Raw genomic sequence first — 26726 nt, forward strand, 5'->3', positions numbered from 1 at the left:
CTCTGGTGTCTGAAATGTGACTCGCTCTCTTGTGGGCTTCTGCGTCAGCCCCTCTGTCATACACGGGGCTTGTGTGGTGGGGGCCTCGGGCTCACCGTGTTCTCTTGCCGCTCTGCAGTTGCGACGGTATAGGCGCGCAGCTGCCCAGCGCGGCTTCCAGGGGTCCTCAATTGTATCCGGCAGAGTCAGCATATACCGGCTGGAATTGCATCCTGCATCGGTGCAAGCTGAGGCTGGAGCTGCAGAGGGGAGGGGGAGTCGAGCTCTAGGCAGAGTAGCCAAACGGTGGCGAAGCCCTCCAGCTCAACGGGGAGAGCTGGGACTAAAAAACAAGCATTGGCATAGCCAATAGGTCTCGCTTGTGGGACCTTATAAGTATTTTGTTTTGCAGCACAATATCCTTGTAACTAAATACTTATAAGGTACCACAAGCGAGACCTATTGGCTATGCCAATGCTTGTTTTCCTTACAAAAGAAATCAGAGGATTCACTCAGCTGCACCCTACAGACTCTGGGGAGATTCTGGAGGTGCTTGTACCACCTAAATCACAAAACCTGCCCGGTCCGAACTTCGTGTTTCATAGGAACCCTGTCATTGTGCCTCACATAATAAATTAAAACAAGAACAGTCATTGGTGTTATTTGAATGAATCAGCGGCAACTCCTCTGCTAAGGCGGAGGGACGCCACCCCACTGTCGAAAAACGAAAAAAATGAAGAATAAAATGGTAATAACGCAACATTATCATTTTATTTTTCCTCTGAGGGTGGTTTACAGGGCGGGGCTGGGCTATTGTCACCGTCAGTAGGGGAGGCATAGTTGGAACACTTAAGTGCACATGACATTTTGGCAAGTCGTCTTGGGCCGGCCAAACAGTCATGCATACTTCTGCATGTTGCTCACCAGGCTGCAATGCAGAGCCTGGTGAGGAACAAGCACAGGCTCACAGACCCCGTCTGAGTGCCACACCACGGCACTCAGACCAATCATCACGCTGCTGTCATGATGACAGCAGCGTTGTGATTGGCTAAGGGGAGCGTGTGTGTGTGATTCCTGCTGGTACAGAAGAGGACGAAGGCGAGTCGGCTGCCAGCAACCATGTAAGCCAATATATTTTTTTTCCTTGTCACCGCTCATTTTATTAAATTTCTACCCACCTCCCCTGCCCACTCTGGTACTTTTTGCTGGCAACCGCTACTGAAATTAACCTAAGCTACTGGTAGTAGCTCAGGCCAAACCACAATCCATCATGTTTCACTCACTATGAAAGAGACCTGTCATATGCAAATCATTACTGGTCCTGCTCCAATAGAACATTATAGCATGGATTTCCAGGCCAGTTCCCTTCCAGATAGGAACACAAGCAACCCTAGGCTAGTTTTGACCTATTTGGGTCTCGTCAGTGAAGTACAGCTTGAGTCCTGTGGGTCAGTGAGCATGGGACCCATATATGGGCATACTCGTCACACTTAGAGCATCTACTGCAACAAGAACTAAGTGATGGGTTGACTGCTTGAATTAATCTGAATCAGAGGCAGTCGCTCGGGCTGCATCCAAGTCCAATGTTTTCTCCCACTCTGCCACTCTAGACTTAAACCAATCATATGAAAATCAGTTGTGGTACTGATCCAGTTAGAGAAAAGTATTAAAATGTCCCTACGTTAGAAAATAGTCGAAAGACGGGGTACCTGCTACGTAGGCCACCCGCTAGGCAAATTCCTTTACTGGACACAACCACTAGAGTTCAGTTATCAGTAGGTAAGTTCTCATAACACAAGGTTTTTATTTCAATCACGGACATGGACATTTTAGCATATCACTGTATAAGGCATTTCATGTGACAAGAAGCAAAGTGAATCAAAAGTTTGGTATGTATAAAATAGACATAAGTTTATTACACATTTATTTCGAATTTTTTAAAAAAAGCAAATATATTGTACACAACAAATACATCAAATATATAAAAATATACACAAAAAATTTGTTAAAAATGTTCAAAGGAACACAGGTCGACGCGGCGTTTCGGTTTAAAAAACCTTCATCAGGACAGTTTCTAAAAAGAAACACAATATTACTACAATATTAAAACAAGTGTGTAACAATAGAAAACCATGAGGCAGCTGTCACATAATCTATCACATCATTTCATTTCAGCGATTTGTCCTAATGTCCTCTTATTCACAGTTACGAGAGATGTCAACTTGCGGAACGTTATCAAGAACAGTCGTGTTTTATGCTAATGGTTGTGCCATTGAATTTGCTTGAGGAGAATACCACAAAATGTGGTGATATTACTTAGGGTCTCGAGAATAAGAGATCTATTTTTATTATTGCTGGGCGGGTATGTCAATAAACCGGCCACTCGTCTCCAGATGTCTTACCTTTAAATTTTGTGACTGAATTCACAATTTATTCAATCACCAGCTTATGTGATGACAAGGCCTAGATGTGTCCTGGTTTGGGTCCACATGTGGAGATAGTAACGTCCCATATATTCGGGATAGGATAAAACGTTTCGCTCTGGGGGTACAGATAAAGACCAGAGATCAATTAAGTATCCGCTATTGTTTATACACAAAAGGTAAATAAAGAATCAATGGGTGCCATAAATACCTCAATTGTGAGTGTTGATTGCTTATCACTGTATCGGAGGGGCCACCAGAGGGTTCATACACTATTACATCTGTATACACTGCAATATAGGGGAGACAGGGTCTTTTACTATTTTAATCAAAGATTACCCTTCTTTTTATGGCTGTTTCGTGGATATTTGGTCTATATAACTTACCAATAGCAATTCTTGCGTAATCGCTATAGCCGTTTAATACATGGGCTTCTTGGGATGTTTTTATACTGCTTGCGATGTCAATTCCATCTGTAAATTAATAGATTTTTTTAAAACTGTGTTTAGAATTTTTAAAAGTAGTAACCATCTGTTTTACCAAAATAGTATCATTAGCTGCCTATTCTATTTTTGTTCTTCCCTTTACGCAGCCAGCGGTCGTCATAGTGACATCTCTCGTAACTGTGAATAAGAGGACATTAGGACAAATCGCTGAAATGAAATGATGTGATAGATTATGTGACAGCTGCCTCATGGTTTTCTATTGTTACACACTTGTTTTAATATTGTAGTAATATTGTGTTTCTTTTTAGAAACTGTCTGATGAAGGTTTTTTAAACCGAAACGCCGCGTCGACCTGTGTTCCTTTGAACATTTTTAACAAATTTTTTGTGTATATTTTTATATATTTGATGTATTTGTTGTGTACAATATATTTGCTTTTTTTAAAAAATTCGAAATAAATGTGTAATAAACTTATGTCTATTTTATACATACCAAACTTTTGATTCACTTTGCTTCTTGTCACATGAAATGCCTTATACAGTGATATGCTAAAATGTCCATGTCCGTGATTGAAATAAAAACCTTGTGTTATGAGAACTTACCTACTGATAACTGAACTCTAGTGGTTGTGTCCAGTAAAGGAATTTGCCTAGCGGGTGGCCTACGTAGCAGGTACCCCGTCTTTCGACTATTTTCTAACGTAGGGACATTTTAATACTTTTCTCTGCCATTCCCCTGGTCCCAATTTGTTCCTAAGGGGTCCCCCTATACTTTCTTTACTGATCCAGTTAGAACAGCCCAGCCCAAACTGCAAGACCAGGTACCCTTCAGAGAGGAGAATACCAGCAACCCCAGACCGGGTTCAACCTGCTTGGGTCTTGTCAATAATGTAAAGCTTAAATCATGTGGCACAGTGCGCACAGAACCTATGAATGGGCATAAATAACACTTAGCTAATCTAATGCAACAAGAGCAAATGGATGCAATACTTGAATTAATCTCAGCCACTGGCAGTCTTTTGGGCTGCATCCCTGACCATCGTTCTTCACACACTATGCAACTCTATACAGAGACTAGCACTATGCAAATCAGTTTTGGTACTGCTCCAGTAGAAATAGTCCAGCCCAAACTGCCAAACCAGGGCCCTCTAGATGGAAACACAAGCAAACTCAGACTGTAGCTTCTTGGGTCTCACAGTGAAGTATAACCAGAGTCCAAACATTGCATTTTTGTATTCCTCAGTGTGACCCTCTGAGTTTGCTACTGGAACAAAGCTGAACCACGATAACCAGGCCCCAATAGTCCAAAACCAGTCTGAGGTTGCTTGTGGTCCAGTTCAGAGGGGACCTTCTTTAGCAGTTCGGGCTGGACTGTTCTTGTTGGAGAAGGACCAAGACCAGGCCTGATTTGCATGGGGCTGATTCATATATGAGGTGGCATGGTGGACAAAAAGAGATGGACTGAGATGCAGCCCAAGTAATTACCAGCTACTGAGGCTAATTCAAGCATTCTAGCCGTAATGTTTTGTCTTCTTCAGTAAAACACACTAAGTGCGAAGATTATGCTCAGATGTGGAATCCATGCTCTTGGTACTAGTAGAACCAAGATGCACTGGACTGGCTAGACCCAAATAGGCTGAAACAAGTCTGAGGTTTCTTGTTGTCAGAAAGGACCTGGCATGGCCATTCGGGCTAGACTATTCCTATTGGAGCAGGACGAAGGTTGATTTGCATATGACTGATTCTCATCTGAGATGGCATATTGGGCAAAAAAACAATGGACTGGAATGCTGCCTGAGTAGTTACCAGTGGTTGAATTTACTTTTAACATTTTGCCTATTACTTTTTTGTATTCCTCACAAAATAAATTAGTTGCATTAGTTCCAGGTCTGTGAGGTAGTATGTTTGCAGAAGTCCACTAGTACACTGAGGAATGCACCACCACTGAAGAGTGCAACTACCTTATTACAAATGTATCAAGCAGCATACAAGGTTTGTTTACACACAATTTGAGTTTAGAAGACCGGTAGAATTTTGCTTCGACTAAGTAATTTTTTTCACTCATATTCCTCCTCCAACATACATCTACAGAATCGCCATCTGACACAAAAACACCTACCACCATACAGCCACAGAGTCAGTACTATATGCAGACACACCCATCATCGTACAACAATACACCCAATATCTTACATTAGCAAAATCCACATCATACACCAACATTTACACCATCTTGCAACAGACCTTCCTTCATATTACAGTCCCCCATCATGCTATAACATACACATCATCCATACTCACAATCAACATCCCACAACTACACGTCCACCAGCTTAAATCCACACAAACAACATCATAGGCAGACACACACAGCATGCTCAAACACAACCAACATCATACATAAACACAACCCATTATACATCAGCATAAACCATTATGTGCTAAAACATGCATCATCATATGTCTGCACTACTATCACGACATGCCAACACATCACCCATCATACTCCGCACACATTATCGTAAATGTACACACCTACTATTATACGCCCACAAAACCAACATCATACCCAACAAACCACCATAACATCAAACATGCCCACCTTCATATGTGTGTCCACCTATCATTCTATAGCAACACACTGACTGGCATACAATACCCACCCAACAAGAGTTACGGTTGGCAAATTTGTTTATAGTGGCTTTGCCTTAAAAACAAAAACTATTTGTTTATTTTATTTATTTAAGAAGTTTTATTCAGCTCGAACAAGACCCTTTACGGTATCATAGCGCTTTACAAGTGAACGAAAAAGAGAAATGACCTATATAACAAACAAGATCGGGGTCTTAAATGTCAGGGGAGAGAATTTCAATGATGGCACGGTCCCACGTTAGTTGCTATCTTCAACTCATGTCTGTATCCCATCATACTGTTTCAAAGCGAACTGCTCTCACATACATTATTAGGTACACCACACACCTGCTGAAACCAAAACTGTCAAAATAGACAATATAAAAGATCATTAAGTATATATATTGTAATCCAGCACCTCCACCATCATATATTTCTTAACTTAATCAATCCACCAATATCCACTTAAATTCTTATGACGAAAACACTCTCAATCATACAGATATCAACCCAACATGATTTAGGACCACAGAAGCACCATTATATGTGCTTACATAAACCAGTATACAACCACAGGCCCGTATCATGCAACAGCACAGCCACTTTCCTAGGCACACATACAGCAACACATGTCTCTATAACCAACATAAGCAGCTACACAGCCACTATCTTATACCGACACGTCCTAAACCAAAAGACCTACCTTCATACATACAGTCACTGACAATAGTGCCCAGAAAAACAATAATACAGCAACACACCCACTATAGTATTCAAAGAGGTAAACGACGTTTACTCCGAATCTTTTTCTCCGCAGGGAATCACAACGCGGTCGTTATAACGATGGATTTGTGATTCCGCATACCATTACTCTGCAAGTCGGAACAACGACTTGCGGAGGGGGGAAAGTGTTGGATTTAAAATCCAACACCTTCCCTATTGTCCGCACAGACTGGAGTTGCAATAGTAAATTATACTATTCCAACATCCAGCGCCCCCCCTCCACAAGTCGTTGTTCCGACTTGCGGAGTAATGGTATGCGGAATCAAAGCGCTGTCGTCGTAACGACCGCGTTGTGATTCCCTGCGGGGTAAAAGACTGTGGGATCACAAAGTACATTCATTCAAAGATAGCCATCATAAACCCACACAGCCACCATTTATCAGTGCTCTACAGCGCATTCATAGGACTTTAGTCACACAATCATACATGCTTTTACACCCTTGCAAACATACTGAACAATCCACTCAAACACATCCCCTTGCAAACTTACCTGAGTAATGACAGATGTGACATAACATGCATCATAGACCCCGCACCGCCACAATTATCGAGCAGTACATGCAAACACCCACCAATGTACATGTACACATCTAACACACACCAACACCACCTCTGGTATATACCAATACGACCACCATCATGCACCCATACAGCTATTTAACATGGTCAATAGTGCCACTTTAATAAAATGAGCATGCCACCTTTCACACACCTATAAAAATAATCAGTCAGTCTCTTAAACACATTGCCAAGGCTTATCAAGTAATATCGGGTGGGGGTTAAGGTTGACATAGAATGATGTGATTGAGACACGATGGGAAGGTTGAACCTTAACTTGAGGATTTCAGAACTGTTTTTTGTAAAAACCACTTGTGGTACTGCATCTTCATTTACCACACTACTATTATATATTTGCCTACCTTATTACTTTAGTGTTTATAGGGGAGTGTAGATTTAATAAGATGAAGGACAACAACAACCAGCCATGGCAAAAATCTGGATCCAAAGAATACAATGTGCCACGAAGAAATTAAATATGCTGTTTATTGGCATGGTTGAGGCAGGTGCATCATAGCTCATTTGAGGCTTAGTCTCTTGTGTGTGATTCATGGAGCCTCACCACACTCTAAAATGGCAATAAACAGCATATTACACTCTGCACATCTGCATATATACTACATGTATATGAGAAATGGACAGTTTTCTTGAGGTCTTGTTGATATAAGAATCACTCATGAATCTTAGTTGAAATTCTACACTCTTGTCGATTTTGTTCATGAGTGTGCAGGATTCATCTTTATTGAGAGTGAAGCCAGGGATTTTGTGAATTGAATTATCTCAGACTGCAGCCCAATAGGATGAGGGAGCGATCCTCGATTTGAAAAAAATGTTTGCTTGAGCTGGGAAATAAGGACATTTAAGGTTCTAGGTGATGGTAAATTATCTAAACAAGCAAGATGCAATGTATTGTTTGATTCACATTTGTCATAAATTGGGCTTGGGTACGAGGTTCTGTTACAAATAGAGTATGTGTAAATGAAGTCCAAGGGTAACAGAACCAACATTTATACAAAACCTTAATTTCTTGAATCCTAGTTACATTTCTCAATTAGTATCCAGCAACATGTGAGTTGCCTCTGAACTGTACAAAATGAATTATGAAAAGGAAAACTGTTTTTGAATTGTTATATTTATAAATTGTTTTATTTCACCATTTGGCATGTTATCAAGCTTTCATTGTAGATGTAAAAAATAGCAAGAAATAGAGAACGAAGGAATGAGGACAAAATAGGTTTTTGAACCACTACAAAACTGGGGGCCAAACGAGCATTCAGCTGCAACCACACAAAAATCTCATGTAGGCAAGAAAGAATCCACACTTTTTGACTGTGCAGTGTTTTTCTTTTAAGGACATCCCACAGATTTATTTCTTAGTCTTTCTCACAAACATTCGTCTCTTTGTGCTGATGCTCCGAGGAACAGGAGTTGCCATTTATATGGAATGCAGGGATTTGGAGTTGAATGGTTCTGAATTTACAAATAGGCCAATTGTTGCAGTACCAAATGTATCTGTTGTCGTCCTTCGCAGGGCGTCTCCTCATTTCCACTGACCCCATTGGTACCGGCTAGTACGGCCTTTCTTCTGGCAAAGATTACTAACATGGTCTCCAAGAACGAATAAGCAAGGCGCGTTCTTGGGGGGTGGATGAGGAGTCAGCACAAATTCTGGGAACCCAGCGATTTAGGACAAGGCAGTGTTTTATACCATCACAGCCGCAATGAGTCTTTTGGATTTTTCAAAGCCTGGCTAACAAAGGCTCTTTAACAATCCCCAACAAAGCTCAATTTAATTAAATGTGTCCATGTGAGATTCCCTTCCTCTTGCCCCTTTCTTTTCCATGGTAGAAATTAATTATCCCTTTGCCCCTTTTTTTCTCTTTTTTTTCAATTTTCAGATGCGTTGAACATCCGCAACCGGCAGGTCATCTGTACCACGTTGAAAGTCCTGCAGCACCTGGTCGTTTCCGCAGACATGGTGGGAGAGGCGTTGGTGCCGTATTACCGTCAGATCCTCCCTATTCTAAATATCTTCAAAAATATGAATGGTGAGCAGGCTTGGCAGACATTTTGTCTTTGGAAAAATAATACTCCCTGAAAGCAACAAGGAAAAAAATTGCGTTACTGCTTCTTCTTGGTGTACTTAGGATTCAAGACACAGACAACCCCCAAATCCGATTTGAGCTCAAAATAATGTAACCACCTCCTGTCCCCCTCCTGAGACGCAGAAATATTAGCAGTTTCATTTATGACTCCTCACACGTACAGCTTATTAAACACAGTGCAGAAGCACTGAGGCAGTCCTATAATCTTCTAATAATTGCATGGTAAAGTTTTGCAACAGTCTTTTGAATACATTACAGGGCTATGTGTTCATGTCATTTGAATTTTGCAAAAGGCTCTTCTTTGTTAGACACTCCCTGCGCAATGCACGTAGTACCCCCAGCTCCAGCTTCCTTCCATCTGTCCTGCTTTAATTCGATAAACACAGCTTTTATTGTGTATGTGATGGACGTTGCAACTAGTCATTTATGGGGTTAGTGTCATGACATTGGTATCATCCTTAAGAATTTTATCACTGTTATTATATTTTTCACTGCGGTAAATTGCTGCTTTTTTAACGAATCAGCCATAAATGAAGAGTTTATCTATAACAATGTGTGCGTGCGTTAGTTATATAGGTTTAGTGACAGTCCATTTGCTTAAATTAAATCTATGTCTTTGAGAACATGACAGACAAGCATGGGGAGGGTCACTCTTTTTGTGTTACATATTTACTAATTAGAACCCACGTGCATGGTGGGAATTCCATTTCACGGGCCTTATTTTAGTGGTTGCGAGGCATCTGCCATACAGTGGTTTATATCCTGTCCGTCCGATTAGAGTGCATAGTGGCCCTGTACACTAAATAGGGTGGACGGGGGAATCTGACTCTTTTTGGCAGACATCCACATATGCCAAACTCGAAATAATGCCTTATGTTTGGAGGTGTTAATGATGAAGGGAGGAAGAATGCGGCATGAATGAAATTTACTAAGCAAGTAGGCATTTTGTTGGCCAATATCAGTTGGCCCTTGTAGACTTAGTTAGCATCATATATTTTGATTAAAGACCCTTGAACTTTTTCAAACCAGTTAATCTAAAGTCACTGAGATGCATAGCACTTCTGTTCAGTTGACTTCATTTAATGTGCTTAACAAGTATACCGCTCACCTTTCTTCTTTTCTAAATGAAAACGGATGTTCCATTGTTCTGCTTTTGTTTCTGCTTGCTCTTCTCTGTCTAGCTTTTCTTCACCATGGGATTCCCTGGGATATTCATAAAGGTTACAATTTAATTACTTATGTGAAGGATCTCGCAACACAATTTATTTTCGAATGTTCATGCTTCCCAGTCCAATCAGATGCATAGGAAGTATCCCAAAAAGGCAACATTAGCTGATTTTTTTCAATCAATTATCGAAAATACTAAAAGTATGTGCAAATGCTACTAGAAACAAATTAAACACAGTATATACCGCATATAATACAAGTATGAAATGGTGCGCCAATGTAAGATAATGAAAATGTAAGGAAGGGTATTTCCTTTCTGCCTTTGTTTGTGTTTGCTTTTCTCAGTCTACTGAGACGCAGGAATGTTGAAAGTTGTATATCTTACTTCCTTGCCCGAAATTGCCAAAGGTTTAAATGTAGCATTACAAAATGTTAAATGGGCCATAGTGTACGATAATTTAGGGGTCCCTAGCTGCTGCAGTGAGAGCCCTTACTGAGGATGGTGGACGATTTTGTTATCATAATAGGTACTTCAACATTTTCTATAACTTTTAAAAAAGACTGTACCATCTAAAGTTAGGCTTTGTATATTGATAGGACCAGGAGTAGTTACATCGTAGTGCACAGTCAAGGAGCAGAAGTCGCTCAGGGCATGCTTCAGAAAGGTTTCTGTGGAACTGTGACCTACCGTTGATTTAGGTGCGACTGCTAAAAAAGGATCTTCATCCAAGCCTTGATTTTTTAGGATATGGACGTGCCCATGGTTTCAGTCAGAATAACAGTATGTATTGCTCATTCAATAGACTTTATTACTGTGAGGTCTAGATTTTCCTCCTCCTTTAGTTCGGATGCTTTCCTGTTATGAACGTGTCTCAAGAAGATGCAACTTCTTGAAAATGTATGAAGCAGTTGCCTTATATTGTATATGCATCCGCATGTCATGGCACTCTTCCTCATATGCATCACCAGCCACCCTCACCAAGGTCATACTTTTTTGAGTGAGGTAGTCATGAATTGCTCCTTAAGTGTAGTTTTCCCCCTGTGGGTAACGATTATGGTGTACATTTTTGTCATGTTGCCAGGCTTCACTTTAAATTTTCAATTTTCTTGACATAATTGGCCAGAAAAAAAATGTTTTTAGACACCCTTGCTGCTAAGGGTGGACATCTGGTGTCAAGTGATAATTTTAATTGCTGAAAACAGTTTTCAGCTGCTGACGTACAGCAAGCCTATGTCACCTGTCTTGAAACCTTTACTCATTAAATTCCTCTTCATTTTTCGAATGCACAGCATCAAGGTTGTTTAATTGACTCCTAACCCTTTAGAACTACAGTAGATTTTGGATTAGGATACAGGTAATTCAATCTTAGGAAAATGGGGCTGCACTATATCAGCAAACGTCCTTCTGTAATGTTGTAAAGGTCACTACCCCGGTTCCAGAACACTCTGCTTCTAATCTAGATCTTGCGGCCCTCTGAAATAAGTCTTCAGTTAGCATCTCCCTAAGAGAAAACCTACAGTTATGGTGTACAACTCTTTGGTATGGCAAATCCATTGGTAATTCCTGGATTGAAAGTGGCAAGCTGTCGAACGAGAATGACATTTTTATGACTTATCCGGTACTTTTGGTGCTGTGTAGGGGTGATTCTGCCTCAGCACCAATGTTTTCAACCACAAGACACTCTTCATTCAATCAACTTTCGACCAAATCCTTTAAAGATATTCATTATACACAACCTGAATCTCTTCCCTTAGAAATAGAAAGAGAAAAAAAAATGTCTCTGGTACTGAGATGAAAAATCATCATACATTGTTGGGAACAGAATACAAGAAACCTTGTGACTCTACTATTAGGCCTATTTGTTCTTGTCTTATCAATATCTGAGATTGAAATGTGGCCTTCAAGAAGATTTCCGTGACATGAGTTCTTTTTGGGGTCCTTCCTATGAGTTGTTCAGTAGCCCCGAAAGAGTTGTTTGGATTCTTCATGTCCATTGTAGTATTCTACCAAACTTCAGGTCCAGTAGTTATCTTTACCATTCACCGAATGAAACAGCATCTATAGCCTCTGCTCCCCCTGGACCCCCCTACTATTTCTCCTCCACTATGCACATTCACAGTTTGGACTTGATCTAACTTTCTTGATTAGATTAGACTTGTTATATTGATGTAAACATATACTGATTAAAACGCTCTGATACCTTCAGGTCTTGCCAGCGGTATATAAAACTCTTACATAAATAAATAAGTATTAATATGCAGGTCAGTTATTTTCAACATACTAAAACTTTTAACTCGTATCTTCCTTGTTTGCCTGACCTTGTTCCTCCTGCCGTGATAGAAACGGGTACATCTTAATCCGGTTTTCTCTACACTATGGATAAGTTATGAAGATCTTTTTTACCTTCTGTTTTTATTATTCTCTGGAGAAATATTCAACAGATAAGGTGCTATTTTCTCATCTTTCTGGTGCATCTTTGGATGTTTCTTATCCAAAACATTGTTGTCCGCAAAAGGTTCCCCGTTCAAGAGAAACCTGTCCTTCAGCTGCTTCCCAGTACTCCAATGAAATGTCTACTGCATTTTTAATCTCTGCCTCTTCACCTTGTTCCAACAAACACCATGCTGCTCTTCTTGAATCTTTCTAACCCACCTTTATTCTGGTGCTATGGTCATATGTAACAGGTTAAGACAAATCATAGCTGCCGAACTCGAAGCGCAAATACTAAACCTTGAAGTAAATAAGAACCATGAGCAAAGTCTTAATTAAAAGATATTTGGACAAAAAAAGAGTTTAGATTTGTGGGGATAGGAGCTAGGAATTGGAGTTCTAAGTAATTAGCTACTACTCATAAAGAGAGAGAGCAGTGTTTCCAGATGTGATGTTCTTCCGTTATTGTCTTACTCCTAATTATTTGTATGTATTTTCCACTACCTTTTACAGGAAAGTAATTCATACATGTGTTCGACATTATTGCCCTTACCATCGCTCCAATCCACAGCCATGTTAACGAATCATAAATTGACTTCAGTTGCAAATCGTATTTAGCAGCACAAACCTCAAAGAGAAGTATAATTTGTTTGTGGTCCCCGATATTCCCTAAATTAAATTGTGGCGTTTTCCTTAAATTAGATTAAGTATAAATTGGTTAAAGGACTTCCTTCACATTCATTCGGTGAAAGAAGGGCTCAGTTCTGCTTCAGTACCCCACTTCTGCCGGCGGGATGGTTCGAAAGTTGAACTAAAAAGCAACTGGATGCACCAGCATCACAGTCAGAGCTAAACCTGCATACATTAAATTTAAATACAGTTTTGAGTATACATTATTACTAGCTACAGTTAAAAAGGTTTTTTTTTTAATTTAATTTCACGGGCTCCCTCAACTATTAAATACATAAATGAGATGCATTAAATAATACCCCGGGTTGCATATTTATTGATAAGTATGTCTGCAGTATTTAAAATTAGACCGGTTGGTAACTTTCCTAACAAACAAACGCAACTGAAATTGATCATGACGAGAAATTATATTTTAGCTTAGACCCATTGTTCATGCTTGCTCATGGGTGTGCACTTTGTGTGTGTTTGTGTGTGTGCGCCGGACCGCAATGATAGCTGAAGATTTTGACCAATATATTTAACACAGGAACAAATCAGTGGATAAGGCAGGAGTGTTTTTTAACACGTCCTCTTAGCACTGGAGATGGATAAGTTCCAGTGAAGGCAATGACTGGTAAAAGTTATACCAGGAAAGCCAAATTAAACAGATCTTCTTCCTACCTTGTAGAAATACCACCTTCTGCACCGTCTTCTCAAGGCTCTTTGTGCCTTAACACAGCGGACATATTCAAGGGTAAGCATTTTTGCAGCAGGAAATGTTAGTTTTTGGATCCAGCATGGATCCCTCTCGTTGTACCCAACTTCTCAAAGTGTCACGTCCCCAAACATAAAGCAGCCCATTCTTGTGAGAGAAATGTGGACATTTCCCTAATTGCTTTAAGAATCGATTGTTACACTGCCGCTTTTACCCAGACAGAGTTTACCCTAATGATCTTGGTTGACATCAGTCAAGTTGATATGAATCTTTGCCCCTTCATTACAACTAGTGATTGAACACTCGGTAACAGCTTGCTTCTGTACCATGGCTATTGTTATTTCACAAATGGAGAACTCATCCATGTTGTGTGCCCCACTCTCTTCTTACCTAATCAGTGGCCTTATGTTAAGGTTTAGGAGTGGCTTGCACCGGATTGGAGGCTATAGCATCCTGAAGATAACACCATTTGATAGGGTTGTAGTCCAAATAAGGGGGTTGAGCACAGCCAGGCTATGGCTGGCTGCGTCTTCTCGTTAGAATCAAAGATGGTGAGCTAAAACCCCAATGCACATTCATACTGTAGATAACCGATATGTACCATTCTGATGAAGATAAATCCTATTAATATCATGTAAGATATGTAAGATGCTGCCATGGTTTAAGCATTCCCACACATTGAATTGAAGGGGTGATGCAGTTACTCTCACACTGCTTCTTCAAAGGCGAAAACCATAACAACACACCCTTTACTTCACAAAAATAGTAACTCATGGTTACTCTGTCAAGGTCATGGAAGGAGCCTGGCTTTCAGAGTGGCCAGCATGCATACACGAAGCTGCTTCACCGCCTGAAGGCAGCCCTAAAGTCAGGTAATGGGTGTTTGGCTAACCTGGACATATTAATTTTGTAAACGGCCAAATGGGCTTATGATTTGGAGTTCTAAGCAAAAGTTTGGATCCAATTTGAAGTCATAAGATATGGCCAAAGAGAGGTTTGGCTCGGGGCAGAAGTTTTCACTGCAAGTTCAAACTTCCACATCTCAAAAGAACTGTTTACCCCCTTGGTGCACATGAAGCAACCCAAATGTTGTATCTTGTAAGTGTACAATATCTTCAAGACATATACGCTTTAATTGTTCTCACAGCAGTGTTTGAGTTTAAAAAGATCATGCACCCATGACACCCTCACGTGCATTATGCATCACCGACATATCAGTTCATGGTAACTGCATGTTCTGCGGCCCGATCTTCACGTATATACATGTACATGTTTAAAACTACTGGCGACAGCATGGGAGATTCTGAACATATTGAGCAAAGGGTGGAGTTCTTGAAGTGGCCATCGAAATCCAAGGGTTTTGTGTAGCTAAGAAAATATTAAAACCCACTTAGGGACTTCTCCCACAAGCCTCATCCTCTATGACACCATATTTCTTGGGGCACATTGCTCTGTTATTAAATGTGATGGTAGAGCTAGTATCTCAGTCAAATTCTTGAACATCATCATAGGTTACAGAGGATTGAAAGCCCTCTGATGCATGCGAAGGAGCCTAGTTGTCCTTCAAAAACATCTAATTGAAGAGCAACATATTTTTAGGTAGGTGCAAACTTTAAGGTTTCTGTTTTTTAATATAGGGCAGCCCAGCGACTTCTAGACTGAAGTCACATGCTTCCAAAGGCAAAAGAATATAACCTATGGGTTGTTGATATCATCAATATAGGTTTGTGGTTTATTGCATCCTCCAGTAGCTAAAGGGGCAGGATTATCCAGTCTGTGTGTTCCCTTTGGGGTATTCAGGAGGTACTCCATTTACAGGGTGATTGCACTTCTGTTAGTAGGCTGAATAGCTGAATTGGTCAGTGCTTAATTTGTAAAATAATAAGGGCCGATGCCCAAAGTTTTTCTCAGAAGCCCACAGCCAGTGCGGAGGACTGTTGGGATTGCTGAATACCAAGGCTGCCTAGTCTTGATTCAACTTATGCCTCTCCCAGCCACTACCCGAGGCTTCCTGCCCATTTTTTTCACTCTTGCATGTTACTTTTAATCTCTTCTTTCTCCCTTTGTCCCTGCTTCTCCGTCATTCTCTTCCTACATTTTCCCCTTTATATGCCTTCCTCTCTTGTGGCTCAATTAAGAAAGTGCTGGTCTCTAAAAAAAAGAGTGCCGGTGGGCTCCACTCACAACCTTCCGCTCAAATCAGGCACTGGAATCAGTGTTACAGTATTATTAACATGACATTTTCACAGGTACCCATAAGACCACGACAATGTGGCTGAAAACAGCTTCACAGCAAAGTGCCCTGGTTGCCTTGTTGATGAGCACCTTTGATTAAGGATACGTTTGCTAATGATATTGTTGACAATAGATCTTGCATATTGCTTTCGTTTAGTGTATTTAGCTAAATTAAAGTGCCATTGATTTACCTAACCACTATTGAATGTGCCAAGCAATCAGAGCAATTGCAGCTGCTCCGTTTTCCAAATCCACATGTATTCTAGGCCCAACATTCTTTTTGTTTCTTCGATGCACATTCGTCCAGACTAGAGTGATCGATAGCGGCTCGCGGAATACCTTGAGTATTAAACACGGTGAAGCATTTGTGAAAACTAAGCAAGCAACTTCCACAATATTAGATAGGCATAGATTTCACTTCCAGAGTTTTGAGCACATAATTGTGAGGGTGTACTATCACACAGCATACTTCCAAGCAGGCTTTGTGACATCTTTGAAGCAGTGGCTTAACAAAGTTGGACTCTCTTCTGCAGAATGTGATGAAGGGCCCCCGAGACTCCTGCGTCAGATATTCATAGGCCTTAGGCTATGTGGGGGTGCCTGAAGGGTGATAGGGTTTTGCTCCCCCCTTCTTACCCCCCTACAACCCTGGAGCCCAGGGCCGGCTTTAGGGCAGTGCGACCGGTGCAGCCACACTGGGCGCTGACCTGTAGAGGGGGCGCTGACCTCATGTGGGGGTGCTGTGTTTAGCAATAACTTATTATTGGGTAGATGGGGGGGGCGCTTTTGACTGGTGGTAGTGAGAGAATCCGAGGAGGCCGTCTTAGGTGGGGGCGCCAAAAATGATGTTTGCACTGGGCGCCTCCAGCGCTAAAGCCGGCCCTGGTGTGAAGCGCAGTTAAAGCTCCCTGTTTGGAAATACGCATTAAAATTGAATACAACAATTAAAGCAACTTTTTAATGTATGCGTTCTGCTCTCGGGCCGAGACTGCAGATTACTTACCCTTTGTTCATGGATGTCATTTAGGGGTCGCCAGGGGTCGCAGCTGCGACCCCTGCCATTGTTCTTGGGATCCTGCCTGACTTCAAAAGAAGCAGGACAGCGCACTACATACTAAAGACAAAAACAGGGTTCGCAGCTCTGTTTATCTTTAAAGTCGGTCGACATGTAAAGGACTGGCATCTGCTGCTGCAAGTCCTGCTTTAGAAGCAATTGTACACTCTCAGCCATCTCTGGCAGTGTACACATGGTCAACCGTGTTGCCTTTTGTTTAGAAGGAGAGGGAATCGGAGAGCGATGATTTTTGTAAAATGCAACTATTTGAAAAACGCATTTCAAGCAAGACTGTCCCGCGGGGTTCATCTCCAGTCATATTATGATATTTCTTATGTCATGGCTGATAATTCTTTATAAAAAAAAGTTTTAACGGTCTGAAGCTTAGTGCATTGGAAATAACAACAGAAGTAGGAGCAGAGGGCGCAGTGCAGATGTACCCTAGGCTTATTATGTATTATAAATATCAGAGGTCACAGCTATATTCAAAATCGAAAAACATTGCTCTTCTGTCCTTCCTTCCATCATTTTTGTAAAGCGCTCTGATATCCTTCGGGATCTTGTTCGCGCTATATAAAACTTTATAAATAAATAGTGTATTATTGACAAGACTATGCATTCCCATTTTTCGCCCTAGTTAGCAGTACTTTATCAGGTGAATGTGTTACATAACTTGTAACAACATTGGAAGGCTCTGGCAGCAGTGGTACCGTGCATCCAGGCCTAAGAAGTGGAGACCCAACCAGACCACGAAATTTGTACGCACAGAATGGCCCAGACACTGCCAGGCCCACAGTTGCTGCTCAGTTGGATTCTCCACTGTCTCCTGGACTAGACCAAAGGTAAATAAAGGGAGCATCTTAGGAGGTCAGAGCCTCAAGTTAAGGAAACCCTGGCTGTTACTAATTGATGGATCAGATATGTACGACCTTGGTTAGGGGTCCTGGTACAGATGAGCGCTGTGAACTGCTCTGGTTTTCTATCTTGGGCTTCCAGTGGTCTGCAACTAATTGTACTTGCAGCAGTAACTAAGAATTCAATTCACTCGTCCTTATTGAGCCAGTTGGAAACACAAGAGTGAAAACGAAAAAAAAGAATGTACATATATATGTATGTACTAAGAAGAGCTGGATGTGTTTCGTAGTATAGTGATTTAAAAGCAGAGGTGAGTTACAGGTTACAGGAGAGGGTTAGTTGCCTTAAAGAACAGGTGCTCAACACGAGAGAGCTGCTTGGCAAAAGGGGAATGTCCTACAGCAGCGGTTCTTACATTTCTGACTTCTGTGGATTCCCCACTGAGTTATCATTGAAATCCGGGGATCCCTGCCTAAGCAACATCAATGATTTGAACCTCAAAACAATACACAATAAAATGCAAAAACAAGTAGACACCAAACAAATGCTCAAATATTGAAATGCTTTGTTTAATTAACAATCAAATATAGAAAAACAATTGCTTCTCTATTTGTATGCTTTATTAATTGTAATGTATTCATTGTAATATTTAATTTTGTAAAGGGGGCCCCTTGCGTGAGCCTCGCGTACCCCTAAGGGTACCCAGACCATAGGTTAAGAATCACTGCTCTACAGGATTGACGTTCTTTACAAGATACGGATACTTTAATGAAAGGGTTACTCCACAGTGGAAAGGTGCTCTACAGTAGAGAGCTCTTTCTATAGCCTGACATTTAAAAACAAATCGTAAACCCTCATGAGAAGGCCTGGCAGTATTGAGCTAACACACCTCATCAAGGCGGAAATTGGCCCTGCTAAGTAGATCACATTCATCCGTTAGATTGTTTTTTAGATGTCTCTAAAAGGCTGAAAGGTTTGATTCTTTCTTTAAGGAGAGTAGGCGTGAATTTTGGGACATTGCACCTTTAACAAAGAAGCCTCTGGCCCACATCCTTAGAGCTTACATTTATCAACATTAAAAGACGTTTATAGTCACATTGAAGATTGACAAATGACCTCTGCGCTGAATATCTGTGATCCAAACAAGAAGGAAAGCTGGGGTTCCAGAGGGAGGGGATGAGGCCTAACAGCCCACCTGCAAGTTTAATGCTTTTTAGGTCTCGACTACAGCATTGCTTTAGCAATGCATGCTTGTCGAAATTATAGTAAGGCTATCAAAAGTCTACCCAAACTGCTGATCGGGTACAGTTCATGTGAGCCAGGAGCATGCACATCGCCAGCCACATCGCACAACACCATTTGTCTGAGCCTCGGCATCAGACTTCAAAGGAATCCACTCCCCCGCCTCCCCACATCAGACTTCAAAGGAATACGCTCCCCCGCCCCCGCCACAGCAATGCTGAGAGCTTTCTGTGCTTTCCCCTCTGCCTCCGTCCGATCACTTTCACTTTTATGATTTTTTTTCCTTTTGCTTTCAGCACTCATCCCTTTCCCTTGCTCTCTGTATTGCCCCAGGTTAATTTACTCCAGCCCCCAACCTTACCTATCCTGCTCAGCCTTTTTAAGCCCCCCCGTGGCTCCTCCCTTTCTTTCTTGTTACTCTTGTATTTATTTAGATGATTTATATAGTGCTACATGTCTGCTTAACGTCATTTTAGACTAGAGCGCTGAAGGTTTCAGCCTTTGGAAAAACTGAGAGCCACAGTTTCGACTTTCTCATTCAAATTCTTTATAGATCTAAGCCGGAGAGCGTTGATTTCAAGACCTGATTCAGACATGAGCATTAACGTTGCTTGGATAATTTCAGAAATCGCCCCACACCCCTCCCCTTAAACACACAGACACACATCAACCAAACATAGAAGTCACTCATGGAGCCGCCCCATCCACAGCGCCACACCCCAGGCCTTACCTCTGATTCATTCCTCCCACAGCTTATAAAATGCAAGCAACTATGCCTCGGGCTAGAGTCCGTCTGGCACAAATCCAAGACAGACTTTCATCATCCGAAGGCAGGTGTGTGACCGCACTCAAACAAACCTCCTTTCTTTTAATTTGTCAGCGTGCACCTTCAGTGGGACTAGTGAGCAGGGAGGCCTACTTTCTGTTTTTTATCAGGTTAGAATGATGGTGCTTCTGGTTTAGCAAAATTCACTCATTAATTTTAGGGTCAAAAATACTTTCTAGGTGCAAAAAATCAGCACCTAAAAAACGTCAGGAAGTATTCCAGCCTCGGCAAAGTTTTCTGCATGCACCGAATCCCCAATTTCAAGTTTAACCTTATTGTAATGCAACTGTGTTCTTTGTTTTCACCAGGCATCTGGTATCCCAAATTGCCTTGAGACAGCGAGGGTCACAGTTTAATAAATGGGCAGTAAACTGTGTGCATCCTTGTACCTAACTCTAAACACTGTTAAATTTCTGCTGTTGCCTTCTGGTCATCCCACACCACATACCTTGCATCTGGATCTCCAAAGATCCTTAAGGAAAACTATGTAATTATCACTGATATTTGGATGGGAAATAACGTCTCAGCCATGCCACTCAAATCAGAGGGTTTGTATACCTAAACACCCAACGAAATGACTACTACAATGTAATGCAGAAATGCATGAACATATTAAGTAAATACAGCACCGTGACAAGTGGTTTTCAAGTGACATCTGCCAACTGGTAGCACACTGTTGGAATGCAATTTGAAAACAAGACTATTGTTGTCCATGCCGTTTATGCACATCTTGAACTGTTGATGTCGGGATGGGAATGACCGCCTCAGGGTGACCATATGTGTACCCCTGCCTTAAGTGCCCGTCTACCTATGAAACTGCCATCCTGACCTTTTGTTTGGTCTTAGTATCACGCTAAAGTAGCTTGTGAGCGGAAGCTTAGGTTTATCCCCTGTAAAGCGAAGTCCTGAACCTGGACAAATCACATTTTCTCTGTGTCACAAAAAGTACATTCTCTTGTCTCCCTTTTATGTAAATAAAGTTCCACTGTTATGTTAATTGCATTCCTGTAAGTGGAGGGTGGGGATCTGACACTGAAATGTAGGGGAATGGAGAAATGACTCCCTTTAGAAATTCAGTGAGGACCTTTGTTAAGCAGAAAGTTTCTGACTAGTTATTCTTGCGCACTGTGATTTAATAGATGGTACGTGTGAGGGAAGGATGTTTTTAGAGAGGGCCTGCCCTTTTGTAGGTTCCTGGTCACTGCTTCAGGAAAGCTAATGACAGCCAGGCTCAGAGATCTCACAATTCATTATGTCCCTGCTTTGCTTGGACCCAGCATGAATGCTACCTGTTATGGGAGCAATCTGCTTGCACAAAGGCTGTGTCTCAGCATCAACCAGAAAATTATCTTTTTAAGAGAGTCAACCCAAACCAATTTTGAAAACTTAGAAAGAGAATCCTCATCTCCTGGCTGGAAAATGCATATACAAGTGTGATCTACACCACTTTGTTGTAGTTCAGATTTCTTCATGACATAAAGAAATGCTCCGCAAAGTATTCCAAGGGCTGCTCCATGACCATGTCTGCATCACAGCCATTCTCCAATGGTGAGCGGACATCACCTGAAGTCTGCACTTTCTGCTTGAAAAGCTTAAGGTCTGCTTAAAACCTGTCAGTCTGCCGAGATATCCAGGGCTGGGAGAGCAATCCTTTACTTTGGAATACTTTTTCTATTCATCCTCATTTTGTATTTCAGTCACCCTTGTGTGTTTGAAATCTGTCTTCAAGTTAGTTATTCAAACCCAATACACACAACCCCCCACACACACAACCACACACACACACAACCCCCCACACACACCTCACACACAAAACCCCCCACACACAACCCCCCACACACAACCCCACACACACAACCCCACACACACACAACCACACACACACACAACCACACACACACAACTCCACACACACACAACCCCACACACAACCACACAGACACAACGCCCTCACTCTATCGCCATCACACTATCTATCACCCTCACTCTATCTATCTGTCTATCTATCTATCGTCCTCACTCTATCTATCTATCTATCGTCCTCACTCTTTCTATCTATCTATCTATCTATCTATCTATCTATCGATCTATCTATCTATCTATCTATCGCCCTCACTCTATCTATCTATCGCCCTCACTCTATCTATCTATCAATCAATCGGCCTCACTCTATCTATCTATCTATCTATCTATATATCTATCTATCTATCTATCGATCTATCGCCCTCACTCTATCGCCCTCACTTTGTCTGTCTATCTATCTATCGCCCTCACTCTATCTATCTATCTATCTATCTATCTATCTATCTATCTATCTATCTATCTATCTATCTATCTATCTATCTATCTATCTATCTATCTATCGCCCTCACTCTATCTATCTATCTTTCTATCTATCTATCTATCTATCTATCTATCTATCTATCTATCTATCTATCTATCTATCTATCTATCTATCTATCTATCTCCCTCAATCTATCTATCTATCTATCTATCTATCTATCTATCTATCTATCTATCTATCTATCTATCTATCTATCTATCTGTCTATCTGTCTATCTCCCTCAATCTCTCTATCTATCTATCTATCTATCTATCTATCTATCTATCTATCTATCTATCTGTCTGTCTATCTGTCTGTCTGTCTGTCTATCTATCTATCTATCAATCTATCTATCTATATATCGGCCTCACTCTATCTATCTATCTATCGACCTCAATATATCTATCGGCCTCAATCTATCTATCTATCTATCTATCTATCTATCTATCTATCTATCTATCTATCTATCTATCTATCTATCTATCTATCTATCTATCTATCTATCTACTCTATCTATCTATCGCCCTCACTCTATCTATCGATCGCCCTCACTCTATCTATCGCCCTCACTATATCTATCGCCCTCACTATATCTATCTATTGCCCTCACTCTATCTATTGCCCTCACTCTATCTATCTATCTATCTATCTATCTATCTATCTATCTATCTATCTATCTATCTATCTATCTATCTATCTATCTATCTATCTATCTATCTATCTATCTATCTATCTATCTATCTATCTATCTATCCATCTATCGCCCTCACTCTATCTCTCTATCTATCGCACTCACTCTATCTATCGCCCTCACTCTATCTATCTATCGCCCTCAGTCTATCGATCTATCTATCTATCTATCTATCTATCTATCTATCTATCTATCTATCTATCTATCTATCTATCTATCTATCTACCTATCTGTCTATCGCCCTCACTCTATCTATCTGTCGCCCTCACTCTATCTATCGCCCTCACTCTATCTATCTATCGCACTCACTCTATCTATCGCATCACCACAGCATCACTCAGCACCACCACAGCATCACTCAGGGGCACTACAAAATCACTGTGCGCTACCACAGCATCACTGAACGCCACAGCATCACTCGTCGCCACTATAACATCTCTCAGCGCCACCACAGCATCAATCTGTGCAACCATTCAACAACAACTGGTTCAAATATGTTCTCTCAATGTTTCAAGCTTTATTACAAATGTCACAAAAAGATGTTAATATTTCACTTCTGTTCTTGGATTTTCGTCACTATAAAATACACTGAACATAATCTTCACAAAAGTTATTTACAAAAGTTTAAGCTATTGCATTATAAATTACAATAACTTTTATTTAAGTGCTAATTATTTTTTAAAAATTAAGCCATTGTTATTTTTAATATCAGTACTTCTAAGTCACGTAAATACAACACATATTTCATTACAAATGCTATGTGTCACATTTGCGAAAGTTATAACTATAGTCATTGTAAATTACAGAGCTATTAATTTCGCTATTTTCAAAACCAACACATAAATAAAAAATGTGTCATTTACAATACCAATAGCTCAAACTTTCCTAATGCGAGATCTATTGCATTGCAAATGCTTGTTGGTGATGAGTGTCAGCAGAACAGTTTATTTTTGTGACTCTACTGAGATTAGCAAGTACCCATTGTAGGCCTGTGACCAGGGACTTAAAAGATGTTAGGCAACTTCAAAGGCTGACAGTAGATTCAGTTTACGCATGGCCTGTATGTTTCAGACCGAGGCAGAGATGGGTGAGCAAAAGTGTAACAGTGGTCTTGCAGAATCGTGCATTCTCACTGCCTTCTTTTCCCATATTTGAGCGCAAAATATATCTGAAAACAACATTTTCACCTGCACGTTGGCACTCTGAGGCAAAGTGCTAGTGAAAAATAAGCTTCAGTTTCGTTTTTACATTCAAACATAAATGTCTTGCACGTTTCTCAGAGTTGTTGCATGCACAGACATAACTTACTAATGGTTCCTTGTCATACGATGCACCTTCAGTCCGTGTTAGCTTTTGTGCCAACAGCACATTTTATTATGTGACTCAGTTATGTTTTACCACTGTAAGAATGCTTTTAAAAATAGCATGGAAGTGTTGTTGGATAACTGGCTAAAGGGATATTGCCAGTGTGCCTCTAGGCACCTACAAAACCTAGCATTGAACTTCTTTCTGTACTAATTTCCCGCATTTTTAAGTAATGCTTTAACTGTTGATTTCTTTCTGTGCTGCATCTGGTTTGCGAGGTTAACCTGCTCTGCTTCCTTCTGTTCTGCGCTCATTTTGCATGACAGACACCTGTGAGGTAGGAGAAGGATCTCTATTCATCTGTGGTCTTGCGGATTGAGGGGATGGTTGCAAGGGACAGTGGGGCAGAGCGTGAATGTCTGGTGGGAATGTAGAAGGAGAGGCGGTGGTTGAGGTATGCAGGACCAGCGTTGTGGAGGGCTATGTATCAAGTAGACCTTCTCCCCATCCTGTACCTGTTGCGGAGGCCTGCAATATTGTTTCCCATACAGTGCATGTCTTGTGAGGGAGGCTAGAACTTGGTTTGTGTGCTGGCGGTCTGAACTACTGCTTCCCGGGTTGCTCCTAAAACTACCTGTGCTGCGACTGTTCTATTTGTGACGGTAGCTCATACAGGCACTGTCTGTTCTGTGCGTGTTTTGTGCCAGGAAAGCTTGCACTGCTGGTTTGTAGTCTGTGTGAAGGAGATCTGCACTGCTGCTCCTGAATCTGATCAATGTGTGTGTAGCGTCGTGCTACCAAGAATGACTCTACACGATACTTAAGGATCACAAGCTCTTTATTTCACTTCTTCTTAGTTCCCCGTCCCTACTCTAACTTACCCTTTCCTGTCGCCGCTCCTCCTCTTCCTCTGTCCCCCTAGCTCCGCCCACCATCAACTAGACTGCACACAACCCTACATCTCTCCCTTTGTCAACAAAATAGAAAATGAAGTCTGACTTGGTCATAGTTCTTCGATCAGCCGTACAGGTCGTCGAATATCTCGTCTGGGTCGTAGAACCACACCTCTCGCTTCAGGTTCAACTTCAGTCGAAGTCTCAGATCCCTGTCTTGCAGCTGCACTGCCAGATCTCTCGGTATTTAGTCTCTTAGTCATTTTGTGGAGAGCATCTTTAACAGGAGGGTTGCACCGCTGAAAGTGCGACACATTCCTGGTAATTCTCCTGTTCTCTGACTCTGCCGTTATCATTGTACCTTTCTGTTGAGTGATCAGTAAGGGTTCAGCTCTGAACTTGCAATCTGTCTTTTTCTGCTGTTCCTGCTTGACTAGCACACAGTCCCCTTCATGCAGAGATGGAGATCTGACTCTCCTCCGAGTGTCAGCGTAGGATTTCATTTTGATCTTTCGCTCACGGTCAGCCACTACTATCTCCTCATGTGTTCTTGTTGGTGATACCGGTCGCAGGGCCCCTTCCCACATGGGTATCCGTGTTCTGATCGGTCGTCCTAGCATAAGAGTGGCAGGACATTTTCCCGTGGTGGCATGAGGTGTCGTTCGATATGCCCTTAAAACTTCATTGAGAGCCACTTGTAAGTCCTTCTTGTCACTGGTGGCTTGCTGGAATGTCTTTTTTAAAGTGGCCATGAATCGCTCCACCATGCTATTGGCCTGAGGCCATAGGGGAGTGATCCTGCGATGCCTGAAATTTAGATGTTTCGCAAGTCCTCCAAATTCGTGACCATTGAAAGGGGGGCCATTATCCGTCTTGAGTTCTTTAGGAACACCCCAGGCAGCAAACACTTCATCCAACACCGCAATGGTGCTGGTGGCACTGGTAGATGACACAAACTGGGCTATCGGAAATATGGACTATTCGTCCATGATAACTAAGACATATTTGCCCGATTGAATGGGTCCATAAAAGTCCATGGCGAGCTCTTGCCATACACCACTGGATAACCTTGACATCTGTAGGGGCGCTAGAGGATCTCCTTGATTAACCAATTGGCACTGAGGTTAGTCTTTTAGAGTGAGCTCCACCATCTGATCAAGTAGCGGGAACCATACTCGCTCTCTGAGCGCTCTTTTTGTGGCGACCACCCCACGGTGACCCTCATGGCCTAAATTGATGACACCCTGTCGGAGTTGCATAGGAATGACGATTCGTTGATCCCTCAGTAGGAGCCCCTCTGAGGTGGCAGATAGTTCTTCACTCACATGCCTAAAAGCCTGCATCTCTTGGCGGATGCGTGGATCGCACCCCTCCTCCTCCCTGTCATGACGCCATC

At 41.5% G+C, this 26726-nt stretch overlaps 1 protein-coding gene across 1 annotated transcript in view; it reads left to right on the top strand.

Annotated features, from left to right (window-relative positions):
- PACRG (parkin coregulated) overlaps window positions 1–26726 on the top strand; it is a 1423914-nt gene that overhangs the window by 904435 nt on the left and 492753 nt on the right. Inside the window, exon 4 of the mRNA XM_078648640.1 lies at window positions 8718–8867. Coding sequence (XP_078504766.1) covers window positions 8718–8867 — 150 coding nt within the window. The remainder of the gene's footprint in view (window positions 1–8717; window positions 8868–26726) is intronic.

This window comes from Lissotriton helveticus, chromosome 6, assembly GCF_964261635.1.
Source record: "Lissotriton helveticus chromosome 6, aLisHel1.1, whole genome shotgun sequence".
NCBI classification, from domain to species: domain Eukaryota; kingdom Metazoa; phylum Chordata; class Amphibia; order Caudata; family Salamandridae; genus Lissotriton; species Lissotriton helveticus.